This window comes from Ixodes scapularis, unplaced genomic scaffold (assembly GCF_016920785.2).
Source record: "Ixodes scapularis isolate PalLabHiFi unplaced genomic scaffold, ASM1692078v2 PGA_scaffold2__306_contigs__length_199485367, whole genome shotgun sequence".
Classification (NCBI taxonomy): domain Eukaryota; kingdom Metazoa; phylum Arthropoda; class Arachnida; order Ixodida; family Ixodidae; genus Ixodes; species Ixodes scapularis.
In genome coordinates, this window is record NW_024609857.1 from 190942111 (window position 1) to 190967005 (window position 24895).

Below are 24895 nucleotides of genomic sequence, written 5' to 3' on the forward strand. Positions count from 1 at the left end.
AGATGGCGGCAACCTTTCCAGCGCAGCTATCATAAAGGAATGGATAGTTGAGGCGAGTCGGTGGGAATTCATCGCAGGAAATAGCGCGCAAAACAGACGAGGACGAAAAAGAAACACAAGGGACGAGCGTACAGCTTCGTTGATCTTCCTTCTCCACCAAAGTAAAGAACTATTTTTTTTTAGTTATATTTGTTTATTTATATTCCAACCCTCGAGACAGCGACATATCCCCCATCTCGCCCCTTATTAGCCAAGAACTTTGGGGACTCCTAGTTTACAGCTTCTGTTTTCCGCGCCATTGGCCGTTTAATACTACTACAGTTGCCTAGATTTCATATGTTCTCTAGATGGTGATAATCGCTGCAATTTCGCGATGAAAGTACGGGCCTCAGCGGACGCTTATATTTCAATAGTAACCACTCGTGCCGATTTTCATCTAGCGTCAAAATACTAAAGCAGTAAAATCGAAACTAAAACTAAAGCATACAATTTTTAGTAATAAATGTATAAATATTATTCTAATTGTTATATTCCATTATATATATTTGTTATGTTTAGATATATGCCTTTAAGAGTCATTCGAGGGGGTTAAAAATAAAAATGAACGAAAAAAAAAAGGATCTATACAGTTTAGCCGGTCTAGCTTCTAGCCCGGCAACATTGTTTCCCATATACACGTTTGTTTTGCCGCGTTTGCCGCGTTCGCTTGTCGCATGCTAATTCATTTCTGGGTCTCCAGCTAATTCAAAGACAAAGGACATTACCTGGAATGACAGAGCACAATCAGCGTGAGGAAAGAAAGGGTGCGTTGCAGTTTCTAAGGTCTGCGTCGCATCGTAGCGAGCAGCAATAGTGCTGATGTGTCGCCCGTGACGTCGTCTTCGCCGTGGTCAGCTGTGATCCGCTCGTTTGGAACCGACTCCCAAACTCGTACGTGAATGGCTCATTTATGTATTTTTATTTATTTATTTGTCCGCTAGCGCTCGTATCTATGACGTTTGAATTGGTTTGAGTTTTGTCATTTCCTATGAAAGCTTGTAATCGATGTTTTTGGTGCGACTGTTTTTGACGCCACGTAAAACGTTTGCCTGTGTCGCTTTTTGATTTCATTTTAAACGGAATATTTGGTTCTTATTGGAAGTGTGTAAGCGCTGAACGGAAAGACGAGCGCGATTGTGCCGTTTCGAAGAACGCTGGCGTTGCACAAGCACGCGCATGCAGTGGACGCGTGTGTTCCAAAAGACGCTCTCTCTGCATTCATCCTCTAACTTCAAGAACAACTATGGCTTCCTTGAATTAATTTAAACTTTTTCTTCCTGGAAATATCTGGTTGTGTTGCTTGAGTGCCCACCCTTATGCAGGAGCTTTTGTCTTCCCGGCTGTGTTTCACTTGTGTCGTTTATACGCTGCGAAAGCAGGAGAAACCAAAGCGCATATTTCCACAATGCCATACGGATCTCGCAGGTTACATCAATAAAACAACAAATAAGCAATCTTTTTGTGACAACTTTAAGTTTTTAGATGTCTCTCGTAATCGAATTATTTTTCTGCTTCGGTTGCGCGTGGTGTCATTCCTGTTAAAAGATTTGAAGGCGAGTATAGCTTTACTCTTTGGAGTATAAAGTAAGTAATAAACCTTATCCCTATTCCAGTCTAAAAGTTACAGTCACGATGTTCACCTTTCACCAGCTCGCATTAATTTTATCCTTATGTTTCTTTTATGTGAACCATCACAGAAAATGCATCCTTCCAAATGAAATATCTGAAAAAATGACAGCGAGTAGTTTAGTAGATGCACAGTCTCAAACAAAAGAAAAGCGAACGACGGCACGACAGCCCCTGGCGCTTGAAGGGCCACTGAGTGGTCGTCAGAGGAAGCTCTAGCAGAGCATGTGGTGCGTTTCAAGAGTGGTGACGATGCCCAGTGGCCTGCCCTTTCAGTAAATAGAATTTGCACCGATTTGCTTGAGCTTATCACAACCTGAGGCCTTTGTCATGTTGACAGTGTGGCACAGGCAGTTCAAATTCACCGTGATGATACACAAAAATAATCTTTTATCAGTCGCACACTTCTGTGCAAATCGTGATGTTACTGTAACGTCATCTAGGGCCGATCTTGGGCATTCGAAACACGCATGCCGCATCGTGAACTTCGCACTTAGCACCGGATGTGGTGAAAGACTGAAGAAAATTGCTTTGTATCTCATTTCTCAAAATGGCCGGCCACTTGGCACAATCGCTACTCTCGAAGCACGTCTCAAGCTGCGTGAGAGACAAACAACCGTCGAGGGACGTGAAGAGGATGAGACGCTGTCGCTCCGTCCTTCACACTTTTTTTTTTTTTTGTTAGGGACTGTATCTATAGGAAGGCATTCAGACCTGACCACTAAAAGGGCATTGCAAGAGCTTGAGCTGCAAAAATGTTAGGTCTGAACTCCTAGACTCTTCTCAGTACTTTGCAGAACATCGAAGAGCAACTCCCAAATGAACGCAGGGTCTTCGGACCACGATTTAGGGACCCCCGCCTTAGCTGTTCAACTCAGTGCATTAGTTGTACTGACGAAAATGATCCCCGGAGAAGAGGGACAAAGGGACAAACACAAATCTCCAAACACAGCTAGGTGACTGGTGTGCTACCGAAAAAATTTGCCTGGTCCGGGTATCGAACCTGGGACCTCTCCATTTCCAGTAAAGTGCTCTACCAACTGAGCTAACCAGGTGTTAGACGTCAGTAGAGCAAACGGGTTTTATCAGCTGCCACCAGTCTAACACCAACAAGGCTGAAAGGCTTGCACTTTAAGGCTATAATTATAATGCAATTAAATGCAAAGGTGCAAGCGAGCTGGACAAGAATTACGAAAATAATCCCTGGAGAAGAGAGACAAAGGACAAACGCAAATCTCCAAACACAACTAGGTGACAGGTGGGCGACCAAAAAAATCCGCCTGGTCCGGGTATCGAACCCGGGACCTCTCCATTTCCAGTGGAGTGCTGTGTCCCTCTTGTTCCCCTTCTCCAGGGATCATTTTCGTCATTCTTGTCCAGCTTGCTTGCACCTTTGCATTTAATTGCATTATAATTAGTTGTAATGGTTTGCTTAATGAGACGTTCTGGCCTCTTCAACTGGCCTTGGACTGAATTGTCTGCTAGTTCGGCCCATATCAAATCTTTTATTGGGCGTCTCAGGACCAGTGTTGCAAGAGGCTGTTTGGTTCCACTCCTTTGAATAAGATTGTTCTCTGCTAAGGTCTGTACCTTTTGGTGATTGTTGTTTCTGAGATTTGTGGAAGCAAATAGTTTCCAATGGAAAAAAAAAAGCAAGTGGAAATTTTGTTTGCAGAACAGGTACTCAAGCAAATACAAACAGCTGGAGATAATTTTGTTTTTGTCATACTTGTAAACAAAAGGTATGTGACATTCTTTTAATTTTGCATATTCGCTCCTTTGAGATTTCTTAAATTATTTCGTCTTTTGAGTCGGATCTTTTCGTGTGATTACTAGACACGTTCAATCGCTTATCCTAGTCAAGCTGTCTTTATGTGTTTGTGCCACAAGTGCTGAATAGTTAGAAGCTACAAAAGCAATGAAAGAAGATGCAAGTTTTCCCGAGCTGTGCCATTCAGCACTTGAAGTGGTCCTCCACAATGTGCTGGTGTTAGGGGAAACTGTCTTTCCCTTGCAGTGTCAACTTGAACTCGCTCTGGTGAGAAATATAAAAGTGCTTCCTTATGCGATTTTCACTAGAAAACTCTACAGTGGTAAAATAAACAATATAACCACGTATGAATAAATAAAGTTGATGCTTATTAAAATGTAATGTTCCACTTTCAGACTGCAAGAAAAATGCGAGTGGCCATTGCAACACTGTTTGTTTTTCTTGGTTGCTGCACAAATGTTGTCTTTCTGGAGCTCCTCGTAAAGTAAGTTGTCTTTTCCTACGTACGCTGGCTCACTTTCCTTGAACGGCAAACATCCTTTGGCATCGCTTTGATTGGGCATGAAATTTTTTCGCTATTTGAGGCACAAGCTATGAGCTCAAGAACGTTGATTCAAGAAACTCTTAAAACTCTGAAGTTATTAACACCCAAAAGTGAATTTACGCTGGCACTATCAAAAAAACTAAATATGTCTACTGTCTCATGACAGACATTTCTAAAATGTATGTCATGAGCCAAATAATATTCCTTAGTAAGCATGGGGCCGGCAACTGACGGCCAGCGGGCTGCATGCGGCCCGCAAGGCAGTTTCATGCGGCCCCTGGCACGACACCTTTGCCACTTCCTCCCAAGCTTGAGGACCACACGGCAGTTTTGACCTCAAATGGGGATTGTCCGGCAGCCCATTCTTGCCGGCAGCCCATTCTAGGGCAGAGAAGGTCTTCACCTCCTTTCTGCCTCTTCTTCGCCTGCCCCCGCCCGCCAATTTGCGACTTGTTGTCCCGCCCCCTCCGTGACGACTCGGCCTGCTGATGAAAGAGGTTGCAAATTTTGTCTGCCTACTGATGCTCAGTGCTTTGGTTGATTTTTTTTTTTTCTTAACCACCAGGGAACATCCAGGATGCAGCAACCTGATCACATTTTCTCACTTTCTCTTCATCTCTGTGGAAGGCTTTATATTCTCGACAAACTTTGGCAAGAGGCGCCCCGTGGTGCCCCTCAAGTGAGTTTCATGCCCTTGACTTTGTCTTCGCTGTTTTTTTTGTTTTGTTTTCATTGTATTTAACTGTTTTCAGAGTTTCACACAAATACTATATTAGTAGGGCTGTGTGGATGCTTAGATAACCTTTGATTTGTGGTAACATATTGTTTGAAATTCACTTTGAGCCACTGCTCTTATTAAACTGGTATGGTATTTTATAGTATCAGAGTTGCCCACAAGTTTGCATTGTTTCTTAACATTAGAAAGGTACAATTTTCTTTGTTTCTCTATACTAAGCAAACAGACAATTTTTTTTGTTTCAAGCAAACATACCGCAAGCGAGCTTTAGTAAACTTGCTGGACACAAATATGTCCAAAATATATTTTTCTGAATTATATTGCCTCGTGGCATCAGCGACACATAGGTGAATTAATTAACCGATTAAAGAGTTTCCTCTACTTCCAACACTTACTTGCACTGACAAAAGACTACTCAGGTCACTGAGTTTTATATTTGCCTTTACTTGAAAGATTTTATTATTTGCTTGGACTTTCCCTTGTATGTAAGTCCATGTGCAGACCTTTGTTATTGTTGTACTTTCAAGTTATTTTGAATTTGATTTCTTAGCCCTTGAAAGAATTTGTCATTTTCTTTAGCTTTGCTTTGAACTCAGAATCAGGTATTTGTAGAACCAAATTTTTGTTTGGCAAAAAAGGTACTTTTAATGGAAGAGAATCCTCTCCTAAAAACTGCTGGACTTTTTTTTCTTGCTACATTTAAAATGTTTTTTTTTTTTTTTTTTTCTGTTTTTTTTGGGCATGATATTTTTTCATGTGCACATACCGTCAAGTTCCGAGAAAATGCCCGTCCCCGAGAGATCGCCCATCCCATTTTACTGGCTAAAAATCTGTAACATAAAAATTCTGAAACATCGCCCACCCCCCGATTTCCGTTGGATGTCACGCGATGTCCGACGTGAATTGCATCAACCGCGCGATTTGCTGTACCGGAACGTCTGACAAGTGAGCTCATTGTGGGTTACCGCGTTTTTGTTCGCAGTCTGCGCATGCGATATCGGCTCCCGTAACACGCAAGTTGTCCCGGCGTATATGTTGCACCGTGAAATGCGAGTCTGCGGTATCGGTTCCCGTGACATGAAAGTCTGTAGCCTATTCCCGTGTTTTTGTCCACGATCTCGATTTTACACGAATTGGCCCCGCGTGTATATTGCATTGTGAAATATGATTCTGCTGAATTCGTGATCTGCGTTATTGGTCCCATAACATACGGGTTTGTAGCGGTAGCGGATTCCTGCATTTTTGTCCGCGATCTGTACTCGCAATGTCGGTTCCCGTGACAGGCAAGTTTGTAGCGGGTTCCCGCATGGTTATTGCACCATGAAACTTGAATCTACTGCGTCTGGGATTTGTGGTATTCGTTTCTGTGAGATGCCAGTTCTCAACAGGTTTCCGCTGGTCCTTCACACCGTGAAACGCGAATCTGCTGCGTCCGCAACCTGCGATATCCTTTCCCGTGACACAGGAGTTTGTTGCGAATTCCCGCGTGTTTATTGCATCGTGAAACGCGAATTCGCGGTGTCTGCTATCTGCAGTATCAGTTCCCGCGTCACATGGTTTGTAGCCAGTGCCAGGGTGTTTATCAATAATTTTTGATAAAGTTTTGCTGTGGCGTCCCCAAAGATAGCCCATTCCATGTTTTTTCACCATTTATCTCTTCATTTTGGGAGGGCATTCTTTGGGAACTTTACGGTAAGTCAATTTGTCTTGCTTCTTTTCTCTCACAGGCATTATGTAATGTTGGTCGTCATGTTCTTCCTCGTGAGCATCGCAAACAACAATGCTCTTTCCTACGACATATCCATGCCCCTGCACATGATATTCAAGTCTGTAAGTGGACGTCTCCTTGCACAGTCCAACAGCATGTTCACTTTACTTGCACGTACGTAGGGCGTTTGGATTTGAATTCAAATTATCCAAATACAGAAAAAAATTCATGGATCTCACCAATCTAGCTCGGGTCACTTTTCAGTATGTGTAGTCCCTCTCTTTTGTGACGCTGGTTTGGCATGATCACTCCAGCAGCTTTTTGATTCCACATAAAATACGTTCTTCTGGCTCACTCACTCTCCAACACCCACTTTCCTACACCTTAGTAACTCCCTCATTGCTGGTGAATGTTTTCCTTTTCAAGAACTCTTTCAAGAGTCCAAAGACACGAAAATCCAACAGGGCAAAGCCCACTTCTATTTCTGCGTCGTTTCCGCCATGCGAGCCGCAGCATGTGTCGAGCACGGTCACGTAAGAACCCGGCGTTACGTCGCATGGCGTCACGCTGTCACTCTGCCCAGATTTAAGTATGCTATTGTCACGGATGGTAAAGAATCGTCGAGCGTAAAACTGAAAATAAAGATATAATCGGCAAACTTGTGCCAGAAAGGGAACAAACAATTTAGCATCGAGAGAGCAGCAACAAGCGTCGAAGGCAGCGGCAGCGAGCGTTGAGGTGTCGGCGTGGCAACTAGCTAGCGCGAGAGTCTTAGGGAGAGTGAATTGGTAAGGCCATGCTAGGCTCGTCATCTAGTACACTCAATATCTCAAACATTCAGCCTAGAATGTTTGAGTGTCAAACATTTGAGGTAAGAGTAGACATGAATCTTCTAGAAATGTGGAGTAGCATTTTTTCATGCACGCAGCGCTATATAGCTGATGGTTTGTGTACGGGACGTTTGGGCGGTGGACTAAAGAAGTGCCTCAAATAAATGCGTAGCAGTTATAGGGCCAGCTCTTGGCGCTTTCGCTTCCGTGCTGAGATGTAGCCCTGATGACGTCACGTGCCCCATGACACTGTGACATCATCACAAATACAGAGCATTTGTAAGTCCTCCGTCACGTCACGTGACACTGCAGCATCGTGGTGCCACGTGACACATTGTGAATTGCAGTTGGGATACCGTGTGACGCCCTAACACAATGCCAAAGGCGCTCAAATACGTAGCATTTACAGGTCCCCGTGACCCCATGACGTCAGGTGACAACGTGACATAACAAGGACATGTTATGTCTTTGCTATGTTACAGTGCTACGCATTTAGAGTGCCCTTTGGATGTACCAAAAAGACGGGCAGTTTTTTTGTTTTAAAGTTTTGTTTAGAGAGCAGAAGTGCCATGGGTGATGTCAATAAAATCAGCCCAGGTAGGTGGTGCATCGATAAGTTACGCCGTTGTTCGAAGCCCATTTTCCTTTAACGTCAGCCTTGCTACTGTATTTTGCAACAGTCGTGTGAAACATGCTCCCATTGTTGGTGCAGCTTTTTTGCCGTACGGGTCCTTTCAACCTGACGTATTTCTGTTGCAGGGGTCTCTCATTGCAAGCATGTTGTTAGGGATTATTTTACTCAAAAAAAGGTGAGTTTGACATGCTTCATTGAAAACGCCATCTTGGAGTTCATGACTGTACTCCGTTTCACCTTACGACGGGTCACAGCGGATGCTACGAGCCGTCCCAGGCAATCCAGCGCTGCGGAATGTGTTGTGCGACTACACACCTTGTGCATTGCTGCTCTCCTCTTGCGAGTTACGTGACACTCACGCGACGTTGGATTGGTTTTGATGGCTTATAGCGTCATCTGCGGTCCATCGTAATGTGAAACGAAGTAGGGTCCAGGGCTGTTGGAAAATTGTCTGTCATTGATAGCACGGAACAAACCTGTTGGCTAACTGTTCCGACCCTCTCTGCCCACATCTTGACAGCAAGATTCTTCTGTTCTTCTACATTGGGATTTTGTTTCTTGGTAGGGAATCCCTTTACCTCGCTTTATTGTGCGCGAAACGGAAGTTTAATTTAAACTTGTCTTTTCTGGGCTGCACAGTAGGAACTTTGCCAGTTCGTCTGGGAACCTCTGGATGAGGCTCACGTGAGGTGCAGAACTTGACACTCCAACTTTGAACTCGGTTTCCGGTCGTCAAGATCCAGTCCAGCCAATCACACCTCCCCTGATCTCCATATCTGAACACTTGTCAATTGATGTGCAGAACTGTATCTTTCGAGGTGTCCTTTTTCCCAAACACCACGGCCGATTGGAACAAGCTCCCTCAAAATGTTGTCGGCCTGGAAACACTGAATGCTTTTAGTCGCACACTTTTGAAGCACATGCTTGTTGAATACAGTCAAACCCATTTATAACAAACTATAAAACGCCCAGTTTCATTCGATATACACAATTCATTAAAGCAAAACCCGCTCACGGCAAATTTTTGCAATTTGTTTGTTATACACAGAGGTTGCTTAATATACTTTTAGTTACGTTGAAGGTGGTGGCAACGTCCAATTTTTTTTTTTTTTTTCACCACATTCAACACGACGAATGTTATTGTCCGACAAAGATTTTCACTATACGCGGAACCAGTGACGCTGGTTTCCTAAGAAGTGTGTTTACGTGTCGGTTTTTCTTTTTATTTGTACATTTTCTTAAATAAACCATTCAGTTGACAGTTCCGCTGCGTCCTGTCTAGATCTTTCTTTGTTTTGCCAGTATTGTTTCAGCCAGTTATGCAGTAATGATGTCCACTCTGTCCAAGAGCTGAAGAGCGTGCCGCCGCTTTGTCGTGATCTTGAACTGTGAGCCGTACCAGATTGCAGAACAAAATGGCAAGTTGCAGGAGACCTGTGGAGGCGAAGTTTTTGATGCCGAGGCTCGGTCTGCAAAGCATTGGCTGCTTGCGCGCCCAAAATTTGACTGTTCCAAAACGACCAGTATTGACGTAGTTGATTGGCTGAAAAGCGTCACAGTTGTTACGAAATCTGAAACCTGATCGGGCGCTACGGCGCTAGGGCTTGACTAAGCGTAGCTAAGTGGAGGCTTCGTGCCGGACGAGTAGCAACATCCGTCTGCAATGCAAGGAAGCCAACCGCCAGAAGTGCTGGAGCTCGCATGTTTGCCGGTGGTCGTAGGCACTGGAAACTCAATATATCCATCGTGTAGTTCGTTATGCGTGATAGGTATATTTTGCACGCATTTTGATCAAACATTTTCGTACATTCGATATAGGGGCTGATTCTCTCTACCCGAGTCCGTTGTGATCGGGTTTGACTTCAGTGGGTTTCCTTGCTGTTCTTCCTTTTCTTTCCGTTCATTCTTTATTTTGCCAACTGACTGTTGGCAGTGTAAACAAATAAATTAATAAAATAAATGGTACAAAGAGGTACTTTCCTTGCTCACAATCGATTATGCCCATATCTCTAGGTACTCCATGTCCAAGTATGTTGCAGTTCTCATGATCACCGCTGGCATCGTGGCCTGTACAATGGCATCTGTTCAAGTTGAGGTTAGTTGAAAGCAGTTCTCGTGTTTTGGTAATTTTTGAAGTTCTGGTCCGTCTGCACCGTGCATGCCGGCCACCGTGCATGCCGGCCACCCAAAGCGGAATTTACCGTTCTATGCATGGTTTCACCTGGTGTGATTTTAAACCATTTGTGCAGTACCACGTGAGCATCGCCCTCATATCTCTTTTCCTGTGCCCGACTATGACACTTGTGCGACATCACACGTGTCTTTTTGTTAAATTGGTCAGTGGGAATTGACTTGAAAAGGGCCGTGAAGCAATGTTGAGCTTGAATGTCGCTCACTTTACACTAGCATAGTCACGCAAGTGTGACATGCGTATATTCAAATGCAATGCCACCGTGCCAGAAGGTGCTTTGTTGTAGTTCAGTTTGAGGATTGGAGCGTCCTTTTTCTTTCAGATTCTCCTTAGCAAAGCTTGCTGATGTAGTCGCGGGGATTCTTCGAGGGTGACGGTAGTCGAATGTGGCTAATGGCCCGGACGCGAGCACTGCGTGAGCACTCAACTTGCACTCGATTACGATAAATATTGTGGCGGACACTTGGGTGGGGCTCTTGTCCGATCGCTGTGGTAGTGCGCAGAAGTCAAGGGGTAGAAGCACATCCCCAGGCGCGTTAACCAACATGCACATAGAAAGAACGGCTGTATTGTCGCTGCGTCACACCAAAAATTTCTCAAAAGAGGACTGCAGCAATAATAGAAACTTGTTGTGTATGCTGCGTTAAAATAGTGTGTCCTGTCCTTAAAAACAAAAGTGCTAATTTTCCCGAATCTCGGATATAGCCCTTTATGACAGATCTATTTTTGTTGTCTCCGACTCCAGGAAAAGCCAGGAGTGCCATCCGAAATGGGGAGCTTCTACAACAAATGCAAAGGTATGTAAGGAGTGCTACACGGTTGACACGGGCAAGTGATGGACGGTCTTTCCTGTTTTTCCTCTTAAATGTGAAAGGTTGTGATCAAGGCTACTACTCCAATGGGAGGTTCTCTTTCGGGACTCTATTCCAAGTGGTAAAACGTGGTGCCCGCCAATGTTCTTTCAAAATAAACAGGGAAGAAGCACCGACATTGTCTTCTCGCTGACAGTGTCGCCTCGTGCCAACGTGCCATGAGGGTGGGGGGTGTTAACCTCTTGGCCTTTTCTTTCACCCTTGTCCACTCACAGGCATAGCCCTGCTGACGTTCTCCCTCCTGCTGTCTGCACGCATGGGCATCTACCAGGAATCCCTGGCCTCTCGCTACGGGAAGCATCCCCGAGAATCTCTATTCTATGCCGTGAGTTGCCTCAAGTTCCGCAGAATTTGCTTCTTTTGTTTTTTTTACAAACTTTGTGTTGGTGCATTTTGTAAAGCGATGCGGCTTATATGGTTCCTTTCCTACGAGTATAAACATTAGAGTATAAACGTTAACAGCGCGTATTATCCACGAGGGCCATATTTCTCGTTCGATTTGTTGGTGAGAATATTGCGAGTGGCTACTGCTTGTCACATTATCACAATACGCATATGTGAGCTTATCGGTGCTGTCTCGCCGCTCCGACCGTGTGGATACATACATACCAACTTTTCTACGAAAACGGCCATTTATAGATCCATTAAGTGCTCTGGGGGCGGCATCATTTGGGCGCGTCCAGACATTTCAACGGGTTCGGCAGGGTAAAAGAGGAAGGTGGTGCACCCAGTCCCAATAGCAGACGACAAACTGTCCGTTCTCAACATTTGGGCAGTGCCCGTGGGCTGCACGTTGACTGTACCGAGCAACAGGACGCTCGTTGCTGCCGCTACGAAGTGGTTTGCATTTCTAGAACATTTATGAATACTCTAGGATCAGTTTGTAGCTGGGTGAAGAATAAAAATCACGTTGATTTAAATCGTAATTTCAGTCGCGCCAGTTTTACTTGGATGATTTAAATCGGACCTTTCTCGTGAAAATGATTTCCAAATTATATTTTTCTTTACCGTTTGTCTAGCATTTGATGTTCTCTATGTGCTTTTGTTTTGTAATGAAATTAAATATAGTTATCAAGCGAGAAAAGCTTATACTAGCAGGCTGAACACGTGCACAAAGCAACACTCTTTTGGGGATACCTGAGCTTTCTTTTTTTCTAGCTTCCACTTAGCTACGTAATGTCCTATTGCAAGCAATCGGAATGCGAAAGAAAAGAAACTAAAAAAAGTGAAGCCCAAAAAGTTTTCGGTCACGCCGTATTACCACAACACTTCACATCGCCTCAGGGCAGTCGCCAGAAGGTACGACGTCGATGTCGTATTTTCGTGCCAGTTTAAGCTGGGTTCTATGTGTCGTCTCGTAAATGAACCCCCGCCGATCCAGTCCGGATGCTCCAAGAAGCACGGGACTAGCTTTGTTCCCTGTGCGACGGGGCACGTTTACACCATACCGTTGTCTTGCAGCGCACAGTATATCGGTCAGACAGGGCGCTGCGTTAACGACAGGTTACGCGAACATGAGAGAGAGGTCAATGGGAGGGATTCACTACACCCGATTGCCGTCCACAATAGGGCCTGCTCCTCATGTTGCCCTGGATTCTCTTCGGCAAGAATCCTAGGTTCTAACCGAGGTCGCTACGGCCGAGAGATAATCGAGTCTTTCGTGATAATGCACGCATCCCGAAATATCTCGGCGCCGTCTCTTTCCCTTTCCACGAAGGACGTGGCCTACCTTCGCCCGCAGTTGATGGCCTTGACAGGGACCCCGCGGGCCTAGGTCGCCCGTCCGGTGATTTCGTTTCAAGCGGCCTCGCCTCTTTGCGGCTTCTCTCCTGGCCTTTCTTCTTCCCCGCGAGTAATTTTCCTGTCTGTGTCGCCTTTATGCCTTTATGCTCTCCCTACCACCCCTCACCTTTCCATGTTCCCGCCTTTCGCCCTTCCCCTTTCCGTCTCTGGTTTCTTGGGCTCGGGTGCCGGTGCTAATAAAGCTATTTGTGTTGAAAGTCGAAAGAAGTGTTGTTCTGTCCGTCCCTATGTTTATTCTTTCTGTTTTTATTCAAAGCTTTTTCATTAGCTAGAAACATATCAAGCTCATTTTGTATAGCGGGGTTTACATGAATGAAAGGTTGTTAATTAAACGTTGCCTTAAAAGTTTAAATTTCTAGTGATTATTTCTTCCTCGCTGTTTTTAGTAATTGGAAATATTGATCAATCAATCTTCTGCATTTAGAAATACAGCTAGTGATACATGAACATTGTGAAAAACGGTGTAAAAGAGACAAGGACAAAAAGGGAGGACTATACGGGACAAGTGCTGCCTGTTTAGTCACTTTTTAATCACTTTTTTCTAGCTACTGTGATATAAATCAAATTAATCTGGTTTACATAAAAGTTTTTAATCACTTTTTTTTTTTTTTTTTCGTTTTGGTTTTTAGTGTTTTGTTGATTTATTTCAGTAAATGATCAGCTAGTGCAGGGGTGGCCAGACAGACGTGTAGAAAGTGCCACCGAAAGAAACCATTTTAAGCCAAGAGCCAGCAAAAAGGGAGCGTTGCACTTCAAAACAAGTTATGTCTTCTCAGTTGGTGGCCATTGCAAATTCCACTCATGACTCGGTTCTTCGGTATGTTTCATTATTGTGAGTCTCCATTCGTAAAACAAGCACCGTGTTCGATGCACGTAGGGGGGCACAAAACTGACAAAACACGGACTGCTTTTTTTTTCTGTCTTTCCATTTGATCCTGCCGGAAGGGGGTGCGGCGTTTACCAGGGAGCCACGAGCCGCACTGGCACCGCTGAAGAGCCACATAAGTCTCGCGAGCCACGGTTCGGCCATTACTGAGCTGCGTATCTTCATTCAGTTGCCCATAATTTGATGCCATCTATATAAATTAATTTTGTTTGTAATTTTAAAAGAAACATCAGGCAAATAAAAGTGTATGACAGGCTGAACACGAGAAAAATTCAGCGCTCTTCTGCGCTAATCGGAGAGGTGAGCTTTGTTTTTTTATCTTCCACTTCTTTCAATAATTACGTGGCATCTTGTGCAAGCATACCAGAATGCGAAGGAAACAAAAAAAAAGACTTGCATGCGGTGCACGCACGCACACAGGCGGACAGAGAGATGGGCAGACAGATCTGATTGTACATGTAAGGTTGATTTTGGGTCGGTCAGTACTATATATATACATTTTGTCTTACACAAGCTTGCCGCTTTTTCATGAAATTATGTGACTACTTTGCACACTTTAAAACCAAAAGAAAAAGCCACTGTTGTTAAACAACTCGCAAACTGTGCTCGAGTTCAAAACCATAATTTAACGGTCATCGTTTTTTTGTTTTTGTTTTTTACTTTTTGTACTTTTTATGAGGCTGAGAGACCTTTCATACTTTGTTTGGAACTGGCCTCAGAATCAATGACAACAGTGGCACCGTGGGCATGAAGCTAATAGGAAACATTTTGGCGGAAAGGAAACGTTTTCTCAGCATTTTCATATACATAACTTTCGGAGATATTCTTGGTTTGTTTTGCTGAAGTATTGCAGCAAATAAAGCTTTCTCAGTAACCAAACAATTCAAGCTATTTTTTTTCTAGTATAACGTCAACCACTGTAGGGCAGGATCGCGGGCGCAGAGATGCGCTCCAATATGAAAACGAAACATTGTGGTTAGTATCAAGAAAAAAAGTTTGGAATCATTCTGGACTTTACAATGTAATTAAATTTATAAGTGAATTTTTCTTTTAGGCTGTCTTAAAGGGAAACTCTGGTCGAAAACAAAACCAAAATAAATGAATGGTGTCGCTTTAGTGGCACAAAATATGATCGCAGCCGAAATATTATGTCAAAGTGAAGCCAAATACTCTGCTAAAACCAATTTTAGAGATGTGACCAGCTGCTCTTTAGTGGGCGGCAAGTGGGTTAGCTTTTAGTCAAGGAACAACCAATTGGTGCAGCACCCTCATGACGTCACGTCGCTGTGGAGCTGCGGTTAATTGGTTGTACCACATACCCCAGCCCAACGGTGATGTCATGTTGCTGCCGTACGGCTGATGATCACTGTTGCCATCCTTTAGCAGATAGTTTCGGTATTTTCGTAGACACCTGAAACCAAACTTTGTGTCGTGATATTTATAAAACTACACGGAACATGGATTTAGGGACCCTGCTTTATCTGAAAACGGTTGTAATCCCAAAGTCAAAAATATTTACCGGAGTTGTAATTGATTGGGCGGATGGATGAATCCATTTCGCATGCTCAAAAAGACTAGTGAAAGACAGATTACTTCTTTTAGGTGAAATGATTTAAATATTATACAGTAATTTCTCATTATAAAGAAATCACTTTTTTTTTAATTATCACTTTTATAGAAGTTCAACGTGTTACCGAACGAAATGCACATAATTTTAACCGGATTATTTAAAGTATTGGTGGCCGACCACGCTTATTACAAAGGCCACATGCCAAAAGCACGCAAGCCTACACAGAGGCACACTGGAGACCCTTGCGTTCTCTCCCCCCTCTCCGCCGAGGCAAACAGCGGACTGGAAAAACTGAGTAAATGGGTGACGAAGGGCAGGCGTGCACAGCTGGCAGAGCACCGCTTCCAATGCCGATGCACCGACGCAGGCAGGGAGCAGCGGGAGTAGCGTCAGTGTTCTGACACTATTCACGAGTTCTGTCGGAATCAGGTCAAGTAAGCAATTGAGCCTGAAGGAGATCATCCATTCAGGAGCCCCCGACGGGGGCGCCTGCGCAGGTGTGCCTGTGGCATACTGCATGCTCACATGCGTCGTATGGGGGATTGGGAGTGTTTACCGAAAGTCGTTTAGATCTGCAAGGTTGAGGAAAATGGCCAGCTAAAGTCCAAAATCGCCAAAGAATTCGACATACGGCATCAGCTGTTCGACACTGTCCACCAATTTGCAGAACAAGCAACGCATATTGGACGGGTTCACGAAGTTTCTCATGCAGGAGAAAGCACAACACGACCCAAAAGTGAAAGATGGCCGACTGCTTCGCGCACGTCGAATTTTCTCTCGCGAGCATGCTTGCCAAGCCGACGCACGATTTACATAACTGCAACAATCTCTACAGGAGTTTGCGAAAACATGTTGGCAAAGCCACCAAGGATAACTTTGATTCGTTCGCGGTTGTCGATCTGGACTTTCCAGTCGTTGCTCCTGCCACGAATGCTGCGATCGTAAATCTTGTGTGCGGCCAGGGGAAACACGAAGCGACGTCGGAGAGGCACCTTGGGAAACGCCAATGACTACAGAGATGCGAAACATCCTACGACTTCTTCGAAACAGTGTGGAATGCAGTGGTGGTGACAGTGTTCTTGCAATGCCTGGAGCAGTTTGAGGAGAACTGATGCCCGGATGAAATTATTAGCAAACTCCACTTAATTATTTCTTTAGCCAGTAAAGCTGTGGCGGGATGTTCATAACCAAGGTTTGTTTGATTAAAAAATTTCGAAAACACCTAAGCACTTCTCATGAGTTGTGAACGCGAAAGCATTTTCGGTGCCAAGAGGAGCAGAAGCGGCCGCAGCACTGCCAGGGAGTGCGGCGGTGCGTGCACAGACCGCCCTGGTTCGCTGGTGACTGCTGCGCCGCTGGTTGAGGCAGCGGCGGGAGTGCGAAGCTCGTCGCAGCACCGGGACTGCGTGACGATGCATTTGCATTGCTGCGCTTGTCTTTGTGTTTTACCTCTGAGGCGCGTCCGCTTTGACCAGATACTTTGACGTGGCAAAGTATCTGATATGACGCGTTGCAGCCAATGAGACTAGGTGCCGGTTTGCTCAGCCAGTGGGAATTCAGGTGTCGTTTTTCGTGGTTACAGATGACGCCAGCTTCGCTCCTTGGGACAGTTATTGCTTTCGCATTAATATTTGGTCAGAGTGGTTCCGCAGTGTTCCCGTCCACCTTCAAAGCTGCTTGCACTGCTTTTATCGATTTATCACCTACTGTAAACGACTTACTTTTCACGGGCTCAAATTTTCGCAAATTGGACCAAAGCTGAAAATTTGAAATTATTCGCGGGTTCTAATTTTCACGAATCGAGTGTAGCTTCCGTAGCGTTCACATATTGCACGAATTGTTCTTAAGACGTATTTTTCGCGAATCGTAAGCGATTCGTGCGAAAATTAGGTTCTCGCAAAAAATTTAGTCGTTTACCGTATATCGAATTTTTTAGCCGTCCCGTTGACTTTGTTATAATGAGGGGTTACTGTAAATGTATCTCCGATTTATATTTGATGTAAGCTTAAAGAAGAAACTGATTTATGTAAACTTTTTATTATTTTTTTTATTATTTTTTTATTGAGATGTACCAGTTATTTTGCATTAATTTCATCAAAAACAATTCCGGCGTTTTGTTTTGCAGTCACCTACTTCCTACCGGGAACACCATATGTAAAGAAAGGCGATTTCCACGTCCGAAAGGAGGCTAGCCAAACACTTGCAGGAGCACACTTATAATTGTTTACGTGTAGGAATGCAATTCCTACTCGCAGCGCATTCTTACAAGCAGCATGCCTCGCTGTCCATGGCGCAGAGGACAGGGGCCAGTGCGCCCGCTCCTGCACGAGTGAGGACAGCGGGCAGCGCGCCCCGCTTTTTTGGGCATAACGTAGCTCAAAGCAGAGCAGCAGAGCATAGTACACGTGAGGAGCGGGAACTTTTCACTCCCCCTTCCGCCCCTCCCTCCGGGCCTCCGGCCACGCCTGACACGTGACCCGAGAGGGGGGAGAGAGGGGCTGCTGAGCGCGCTCCATCCTCCCTTTTGCCAGCGGGCGGGCCGCAGCACCATGGAGAGGGCTTCTCTGTGGGGTGATGTTCCTTGGAACTATGGCGCATCGGAGCCAATGGGAATTTACCCCTAAATTTGCTGCAACAGACTACAGGCTTCGCTCCATGGGACAGGGGAATTTAGGTGCCGTTTGGCGCGGCTTCAAAAGCTGATAACACCAGTTCGATCCATGGGACAGTTAATGCTTTCACATTAAAAGAAAGTGAACCATCTAAGTTGCCATACTCAAACGTTGATTGCCCAGTGATTCCAAGCGTCATTGAAGTTTTTGTTAGATTCACTTTTTGTACTGTCCAAATCTTTTTTCATGAAGTACAGAGTGTATGCCATACTGGTCCGGAAGTATTATTGACGCATACAAAGTGGGACAAAATGTCTTTGGAGGGCATCTCTCCCACGAAATCGGCACTGCATACCCGCGAGTGTGGGATGGTATTTCACTCGATCCCATCGGCACTAACATATGTGGGCGTTACTGGCACATAAACAAACATAGTGCGCAAAGCAGCAGTGTAGAATATGTCAGCCGTGCCGATACAGTAACAGACGTGATCGGGAGACCAAATTTCTTACGTCGTCTATTGCACAGGTCCATCGTTGTCGCTTGGCGCAGCATGGCCTATGTTGCTTTTTGCGCCATTAAACACCTAATAATCAATCAATAATCAAATCCATCGTTGTCGCTGTCCCCAAATCATTGGTGAGTTAAAAAAGCCATAAAACTTTGTCCCCACGATACATAACACTTAACTATTGGAGCACATAACGACGCAGCTGTTGCTGTGAACCCAGGGCAACCGCACCACTCTGACTTCAATGCATACCAATGTGCACAGCATGCTTTCATTTTGTGCGTCACACTGGGTGTATAGGTCTTCATATCCAAGGCTAGCAAGCAATAAATTCTCAAATTTGTTGTTCAATAAAAAAAAAAATTGTGCAGTTGTTTTATATTTGGTGAGCGTGTTTTCTTTTCTTTTTTATCTAGACTTCCCACGTGTTTGCTAAAGGCCTAAATCAGTACAAACTCTATCTTGCAAAAAGCTACTGCTACCGCATTCACTTTTCGCCTGAGATGACAGACCATGACACTGTTTACGGGGTTATACTCACTCTTTTTTTCTTGCGAGGCAGGTGACAGCAAGATTGTGCCGGGTTAGATTCTTTATCGGATATAGCATTGTACATTAACTTGCACATCTAAATCCGCGCAGTTGTGCTTGAAATTCTCGAAATGATGCGATTTTTCAACTGCGCTCGTATGCCAGCCGGATGTGATACTGCCCAGTTTACGGAGCGGGCAATGCCACCGGGGCATTTCCCTCTCAACTCTTTTCAGTGGAATGGTCTATGGGGGGTGCGATTTATAGACCGGAAACTATGGTATACTGTGTTGCCTGTGCCTGCTTCCTGCACCCAAAATCATGCTACAGTATAGACCACTCACAACGTAACTGCTTATAGTGCAGGACCGGGTATAACACGGCTTTTTTAAACCACCGGTTCGCCTCCCATAGAACTTCATGTAATTACATACCGCTTAAAATGCAGGCGCGCGAAGGGAAATACCAGTTATAGTGCGGTTTCTGGAACAGCCCGCCGACCGTGCCGATCGACCGGCGCAGCGAGCGCGCTTCCCTGTGCGACACTAGATAACGGCGCTAGCCGCAAGCGGCACTCGCGGGGCAACGAGGTTGCTCGAAGAAGCGAAGAGAGAGGCTTCAGTTGCCATAGCGACGGAGGGACGCACGCACGTGTCGTTCACGTGCGTGCGTCCCTCCGCTGCGTTGGAAACAACTGCAACGACAGACCAATCGCAAGTCGAGGAGAAGTGTTCGCGCGCGTTGCATGCCGGTTGCGGGCCGGCTTCTTCTATTCGCAAGCATGGCATCGGTTTTGATCGTCGACGTAGACCGTAGACAGCGTGGTGGAAGCTCATCGTTCCGCGTAAAAGCGCTATCCTTGACTTTGAATTTTCGTCGTGTGTCGCTATCATAACCCAGCACGTACTAGAAGGGAAGATCCACCTACTCGTGCGGCGATGTCGTGGCAGCACTCTCAAGACGGCAGAAACACCCGTGTCGTTGTGTTTGTTTACTTCGAGTACAGTGGTGCTTTCTAAGCATTTGTGTTTTCGAACATCGCCTGGATTTCTTATTTGGAGCAATTCATGCCTGTGCTCAAGTTGAAGGTATTACTGGCGCGCACCGTATAAAGGATGCGAATTTTCACGCGTTTTCATCACCGGAGAAAAGTGATTAGGGTTAGCAATCCTGAACGCTCGCAACGTCCGTCCGCAACCCGCAACGCCATTAAAAGGCTGCGCCAGGCAAAAGTCGCTCATTTCTTTCAAAATGTGTGACACACTTGAGAGAGAAGTGTACTAGTCTGGTGAAATAAAGACTTTCCTCATACTAAGCTTTATTTTTCATCTAACATAAAATAAATTCTTTTACATAGGTAAGTTGTCTCATGGCATGTATTTTGGCCTGAAAAATTGATGTTTTCATTATAGCGCGGTACCGCTTATAGTGTGGATTGTCGCGACTCCCGCGACTTACGTTATATGCGGTCTACACTGTACTTGGTGATCTTCCTCACTAGACAACTTGAGACGTCAGTGGCACACAGTTATACTTGAATGGTAATTCAACCACAGTAATTGAATTACCACAATTTAACATCATTTTTTAGTCTTTTGTAATTGTGATTCGTTGCTTTTGACTAAAAGTAATTGTAGTTGCAATTAAATTACTTTTTAGCCTCAATAATTGTCGAATGTGAGTTGCAATTACTTTTCTCATAATTTTGGCACGCTGGAACTTTGTTCTGCGAGTCACTGAGAGGCAAAAATAGATTGAGCAGCCGTCTCTAATGTTCCTCTCTGCCAAGTCATGGGGCTTTGGAAACACTGAGACTGCATGAGGGCGCCGATCGTGGATGCACAGCTGAGCCTCTGTCCAAGCCACAGCACGTGCACAGGGGCACGGGAGCTGCCGCATATTAAGCGAGAGTGTCTTCCATTGTCAGGAGGGAGAGAAAGATTCAAACCAATGTGATTGTGACGCCATTACCTTATCAAGACTCGTGTTGGCCAAGGATAATTAAGAGCTTGAGCCTCCGCTAGACATTTTCAGTGCTTACCAAGGCTGTCCCTTTTTACTTTGAACTGTGCCAATTATAAGTACGTTAATTAACTCGGTGGTGTTGTAAGATGATGAAACGACTCGTATCATACTCTGAACTCGGCTCTCGTGCCATTTAATGAAGTCGGTGAAACTCACACTATGTCATAAATGTAACACTATGTCATCAATGTATAACACCATAATATACTGTATCCCAAACAGCCGTGTAATGAAAAAGAAATGCTCTTCAGTGCAGAGAGTAGTCATTGCAAAGCAATCGAATTAGTTTCTGAAGTAATGCATAATTGTAAATAATTAGTTTTGTGCACTAGGAACTCTAATTGTAATTTAACTACTTTGGGAACAAAGTAGCTGTCGTTGTAATTAAATTACATTTCCAAAGTAATTTGTGGTACCCAAGTATGCATGTTGTGTTGTGCTGTTGTGCAGCACGCGCTGCCACTGCCTGGCTTCTTGCTGCTGGTGCCGAACATCTACAGTCACGCCGTGTCCTTTACCCAGTCAGGTGAGCCGTGCCCCACCCACCTTACTTCCACTTTTGGACAGGTTAACTCTATGACACATCATAAAAAACAAAAGGTCAGACAAGCTGACCACTTTACAGACTAGTCTTTTTTCGTGCTCTTAACCCGATTGGAATGACTTTGGAGGCAAACTGTTATGTACTTCAGGGTTGGGTCTTACCGTAATACTTTGTTAACTTATAACAAGTGGCCGGAATGACAGCGGCCTTCCGTCCTCGCGGTTCCAGAGTCGCCCCCCCCCCCCCCTTGACAAGAGTTTCTTAACCTTCTTCGGTGCAGCCGTTACGGAGCGGGTCGGTGGTGGCATCTAGTGAGGGCGTACAAATACACAGCCCTCCTCCCTTCTAATTAAAGGCTATGGGAATCTTAGGGGCTTGCAGACAGTTTGTGTGGGTCGTCTCGTACAGAACGTCCTTGCATCTCCACTGTCCTTGGTTTGCTCGTTACATAGCCTTGGTCCTTGTTAGGTCGCAGTTGTTCCCCAGGACTTGATACCAAAGTGATCAAGTGTGGCTTGAATAGGTCATTGTGGCGGAGCACTTGCCCTTGCGGAGTTGATACAGTCACAATGGATGTTCCGCTGGTGTTTTCAACCTCACCCAACCACCATCGAGGTCTCTTGCCGAAATTGCGAACTGCTACCTTGGTCCCTTTCTTGTAGCGTAGTCCCTTTTCCTTTTTTTCTTGCTCAGCCCGTTGCCTAGATTCTGTTGGCAATTGCTCCAGAATTGCCTCTTCACCCCTCCTGGGAATACAAAGGTCCAGTCTTGCTTTCATTAGATAAGCCAGCATCTGTTTTGCTTGAGACGTTCCGGTTGGACAGGCTGCTCGGCGATACATGAGCAACCATTGAGCAAGTCTGAGCTTTGAGGTCTCTTCTCTCTGTTTTCTTGAGGCCATCTATTCTGCCAAGCCATTAGATGCTGGATAAAAAGGGGCAGTTTGGAGATGCTTGATTCCATTTCGTTGGAACGGCTGATTGGTGAATGGAGTTTCATTGTCTGTTACAATGTACTTTGGTAGTCCGAACCTTGTAAAAAGGTCACGTAGGTGCTCTACAGTTTGCTCGGATGTGGCACTTGCCTTAATGAGAACTTCAAGCCATTTTGACTTCGCATCTACGAACACCAGTAGCATCTTTCCCTCAAATGGTACTGCAAAGTCGAGATACAGACGCTCCCAGCATTCCTTTGGCTCGGACCAGGGTACCGGTTCTGCTTTTGGTGGCGTTGGGGAGTTCTGGAGGCACTGTGAACATTGTTGTGAACAGTGCTCTACTTCTGCTTCCATGTTCGGCCACCGCACAAGAGATCTCGCCGTGCCTTTCATGACCACCATTCCCTGGTGAGTTTCATGCAGCAGGTCTAAGGTGTGTTGGCGAGCAGGCGTTGGCACGACCACCCGGTTTTTCCAAAACAGGAGATTCCGATGCACGCCTAGCTCATTACGTCTGTTCCAAAATGGTTGAAGTTACTTGTCTGGAGGCTTTTGTGGCCATCCTTCCTCCACCCACTGTAGCACTTGGCTTAAGTCCTTGTCACTGCTTGTGGGTTGTTGCAGTTGCTTGACTAAAACCGCCAGCTTTTCGAAGCTCGAGATTGAGTTGACCAGCTCCGGAGGATCTGTATGTGCCGTCTTAAAGGGAAGCCTGCTCATGGCACCGGCGTTTCCATTAAGAGACGTCCTGGTTGTGCTCGATGCTGTACCTGTAAGCTCCAAGAGTAAGAGCCCAGCGTTGGATGTGCGAAGCTGTCATGGCTGGAATTGCCTTGTATTCCCGAAAAATCCCCAAAGTGGCTTGTGGTCAGAGATGAGCACAAGACTTTAACACAGCTGGTAGTCTCTTTACCGTTTGACATCAAAAATACTAGCCAGTGCTTCCTTTTCCAACTGTGAGTAATTTCGCTCAGCCAGTGTCAGAGTTCGGGACGCGAACGCGAGTGGTGACTCCACGCCGTCCTTTCGATGCGAGAACACAGCGCCCACACCATACGGTGAAGCATCGCATGCCAGAACAAGCTCCAACCTGGTTTGGAGACCTCTTCAACTTTCTGGCGTATTTCCAGTACCCTTCAATCGGTAGCAGTTTCTCCCAGTTGAGTGGAGTTTACTTGCCGTGGAAGTAGGTCAAATGCTGCCATCCAGTCTCTTCAGAAGTGTCTGTTGACTTTTGGTCCCACCGAGGCTTACGTCCACTGTCAAAGTTCCTTGCACAGGAATGGGTCCACGGATGCACTTGAGCTTGATGTCTGTTTCAGCTGGTCTAAGCAGACTTTTCTGATGGCTCAGGTATGTATCCTCAGAGATCAGCGAGCCAGGGGATTTTGAATCTAGCTCCATCTCAAGTGGAAGTCCATTGACCATGAGTGTTACCATGATTGGTTTCGAAGTTGACTTTGCTTACAATGCATGCAAGTAGTACTCGGATGGTTCACCGCCTGGTTCCAGTGCGTTCACTTGTTTCGTGAACTGCTTCTTTGGCAAGTTGTTGTTTGTCTTCGACAAACAACGACTTGCCAGGTGCCCAACTTTTTCGCACTTGTAGCACTTTGTGTTGATGTGCAGGCAGTCCAGGGGCTTGAGATCCGGGGAACCACAACGAATGCAGGCACTTGCTTTGTCTTGTGGTCCTGGCTTCTTTTTAGCTGTGGCCTTTGGATCCTTCCATTTTTGGCCTTTAGGTCCCTGTTGACCATTTTTCTTCCTGTGGAACTTGAGATGATTGGTGGTACCTGCTTGGTTTCTCGAAGTGGGTGCACCCACATGGCCTCTTTGCATCTCGGTCGCGTTGCATTCCGCTGCTTCCGCCAACCTCGAGATTTCGACAGCCTTCTCCAAAGTTAGGTTTTTCTCCACCAACAGTCTTTGCTGCACAGTCTTGTCCCGTATCCCACACACGAGGCGGTCCCTCAGCATGCAGTTGAGAGCTGCTCCGAAGCTGCAGTGTTTTGCCATTTGCCAAAGTTCGGCGACGAACGTAGCGACGCTCTCGTTCTCGAGCAGTACTCGTGTGTTGGAGCGAAAACTCTCGGCGATTTTGGACGGTGGAGCGCTGCAGTGACTGTTCAAGGTAGCCATAAGGGGGGGGGGGGGGGCTCCGTGTACTTCCTCTCTTTTGGCTTTGCAGATGCTGGCAGACACCGGAGTGTCGCGTAGTTACTGGTCCTGACGGTTGATAGGAAGATCTATTACTTCTCATCGTCTTCGATGCCATTTGCATTGAAGAATGCGTCAACCCTTTCCGTGTAGAATAACCTAAGTTCCTTGTTGTTGTATTCATCTGCTTGCCAAAAGTCGCCATGTCCATATTTCCGGAATTCACGCACAGCGTAGCTTTGTAGAATTCCTACCGGGTTATCCCATGGTGCTGTTGCTTGGCGGCTTCTGCAGCTTGTCGTCGAACCGTTTCTCGTTGCCAATTGTTATAAACTTCGGGGTTGGGTTTTAAGTTTTAACATAGT

General features: G+C 45.5%; 1 protein-coding gene across 4 annotated transcripts in view; it reads left to right on the plus strand.

Annotated features, from left to right (window-relative positions):
• The first annotated feature begins 656 nt into the window (after nt 1-656).
• Nucleotides 657-24895, plus strand: part of LOC115316337 (UDP-xylose and UDP-N-acetylglucosamine transporter) — a 29907-nt gene continuing 5668 nt past the window's right edge. The window contains exons 1-10 of one of the 4 annotated variants that reach the window (XM_029975731.4): nt 666-930; nt 3341-3407; nt 3832-3920; nt 4546-4659; nt 6444-6546; nt 8014-8063; nt 9902-9983; nt 10825-10876; nt 11167-11276; nt 21340-21415. In XM_029975731.4, coding sequence (XP_029831591.3) covers nt 3844-3920; nt 4546-4659; nt 6444-6546; nt 8014-8063; nt 9902-9983; nt 10825-10876; nt 11167-11276; nt 21340-21415 — 664 coding nt within the window. In that variant the 5' untranslated portion in view covers nt 666-930; nt 3341-3407; nt 3832-3843. Of the gene's footprint in view, nt 931-3340; nt 3408-3831; nt 3921-4545; nt 4660-6443; nt 6547-8013; nt 8064-9901; nt 9984-10824; nt 10877-11166; nt 11277-21339; nt 21416-24895 lie in introns of all 4 variants that reach the window. The other 3 variants (XM_040214626.3, XM_029975730.4, XM_029975732.4) reach the window with 3 other exon arrangements.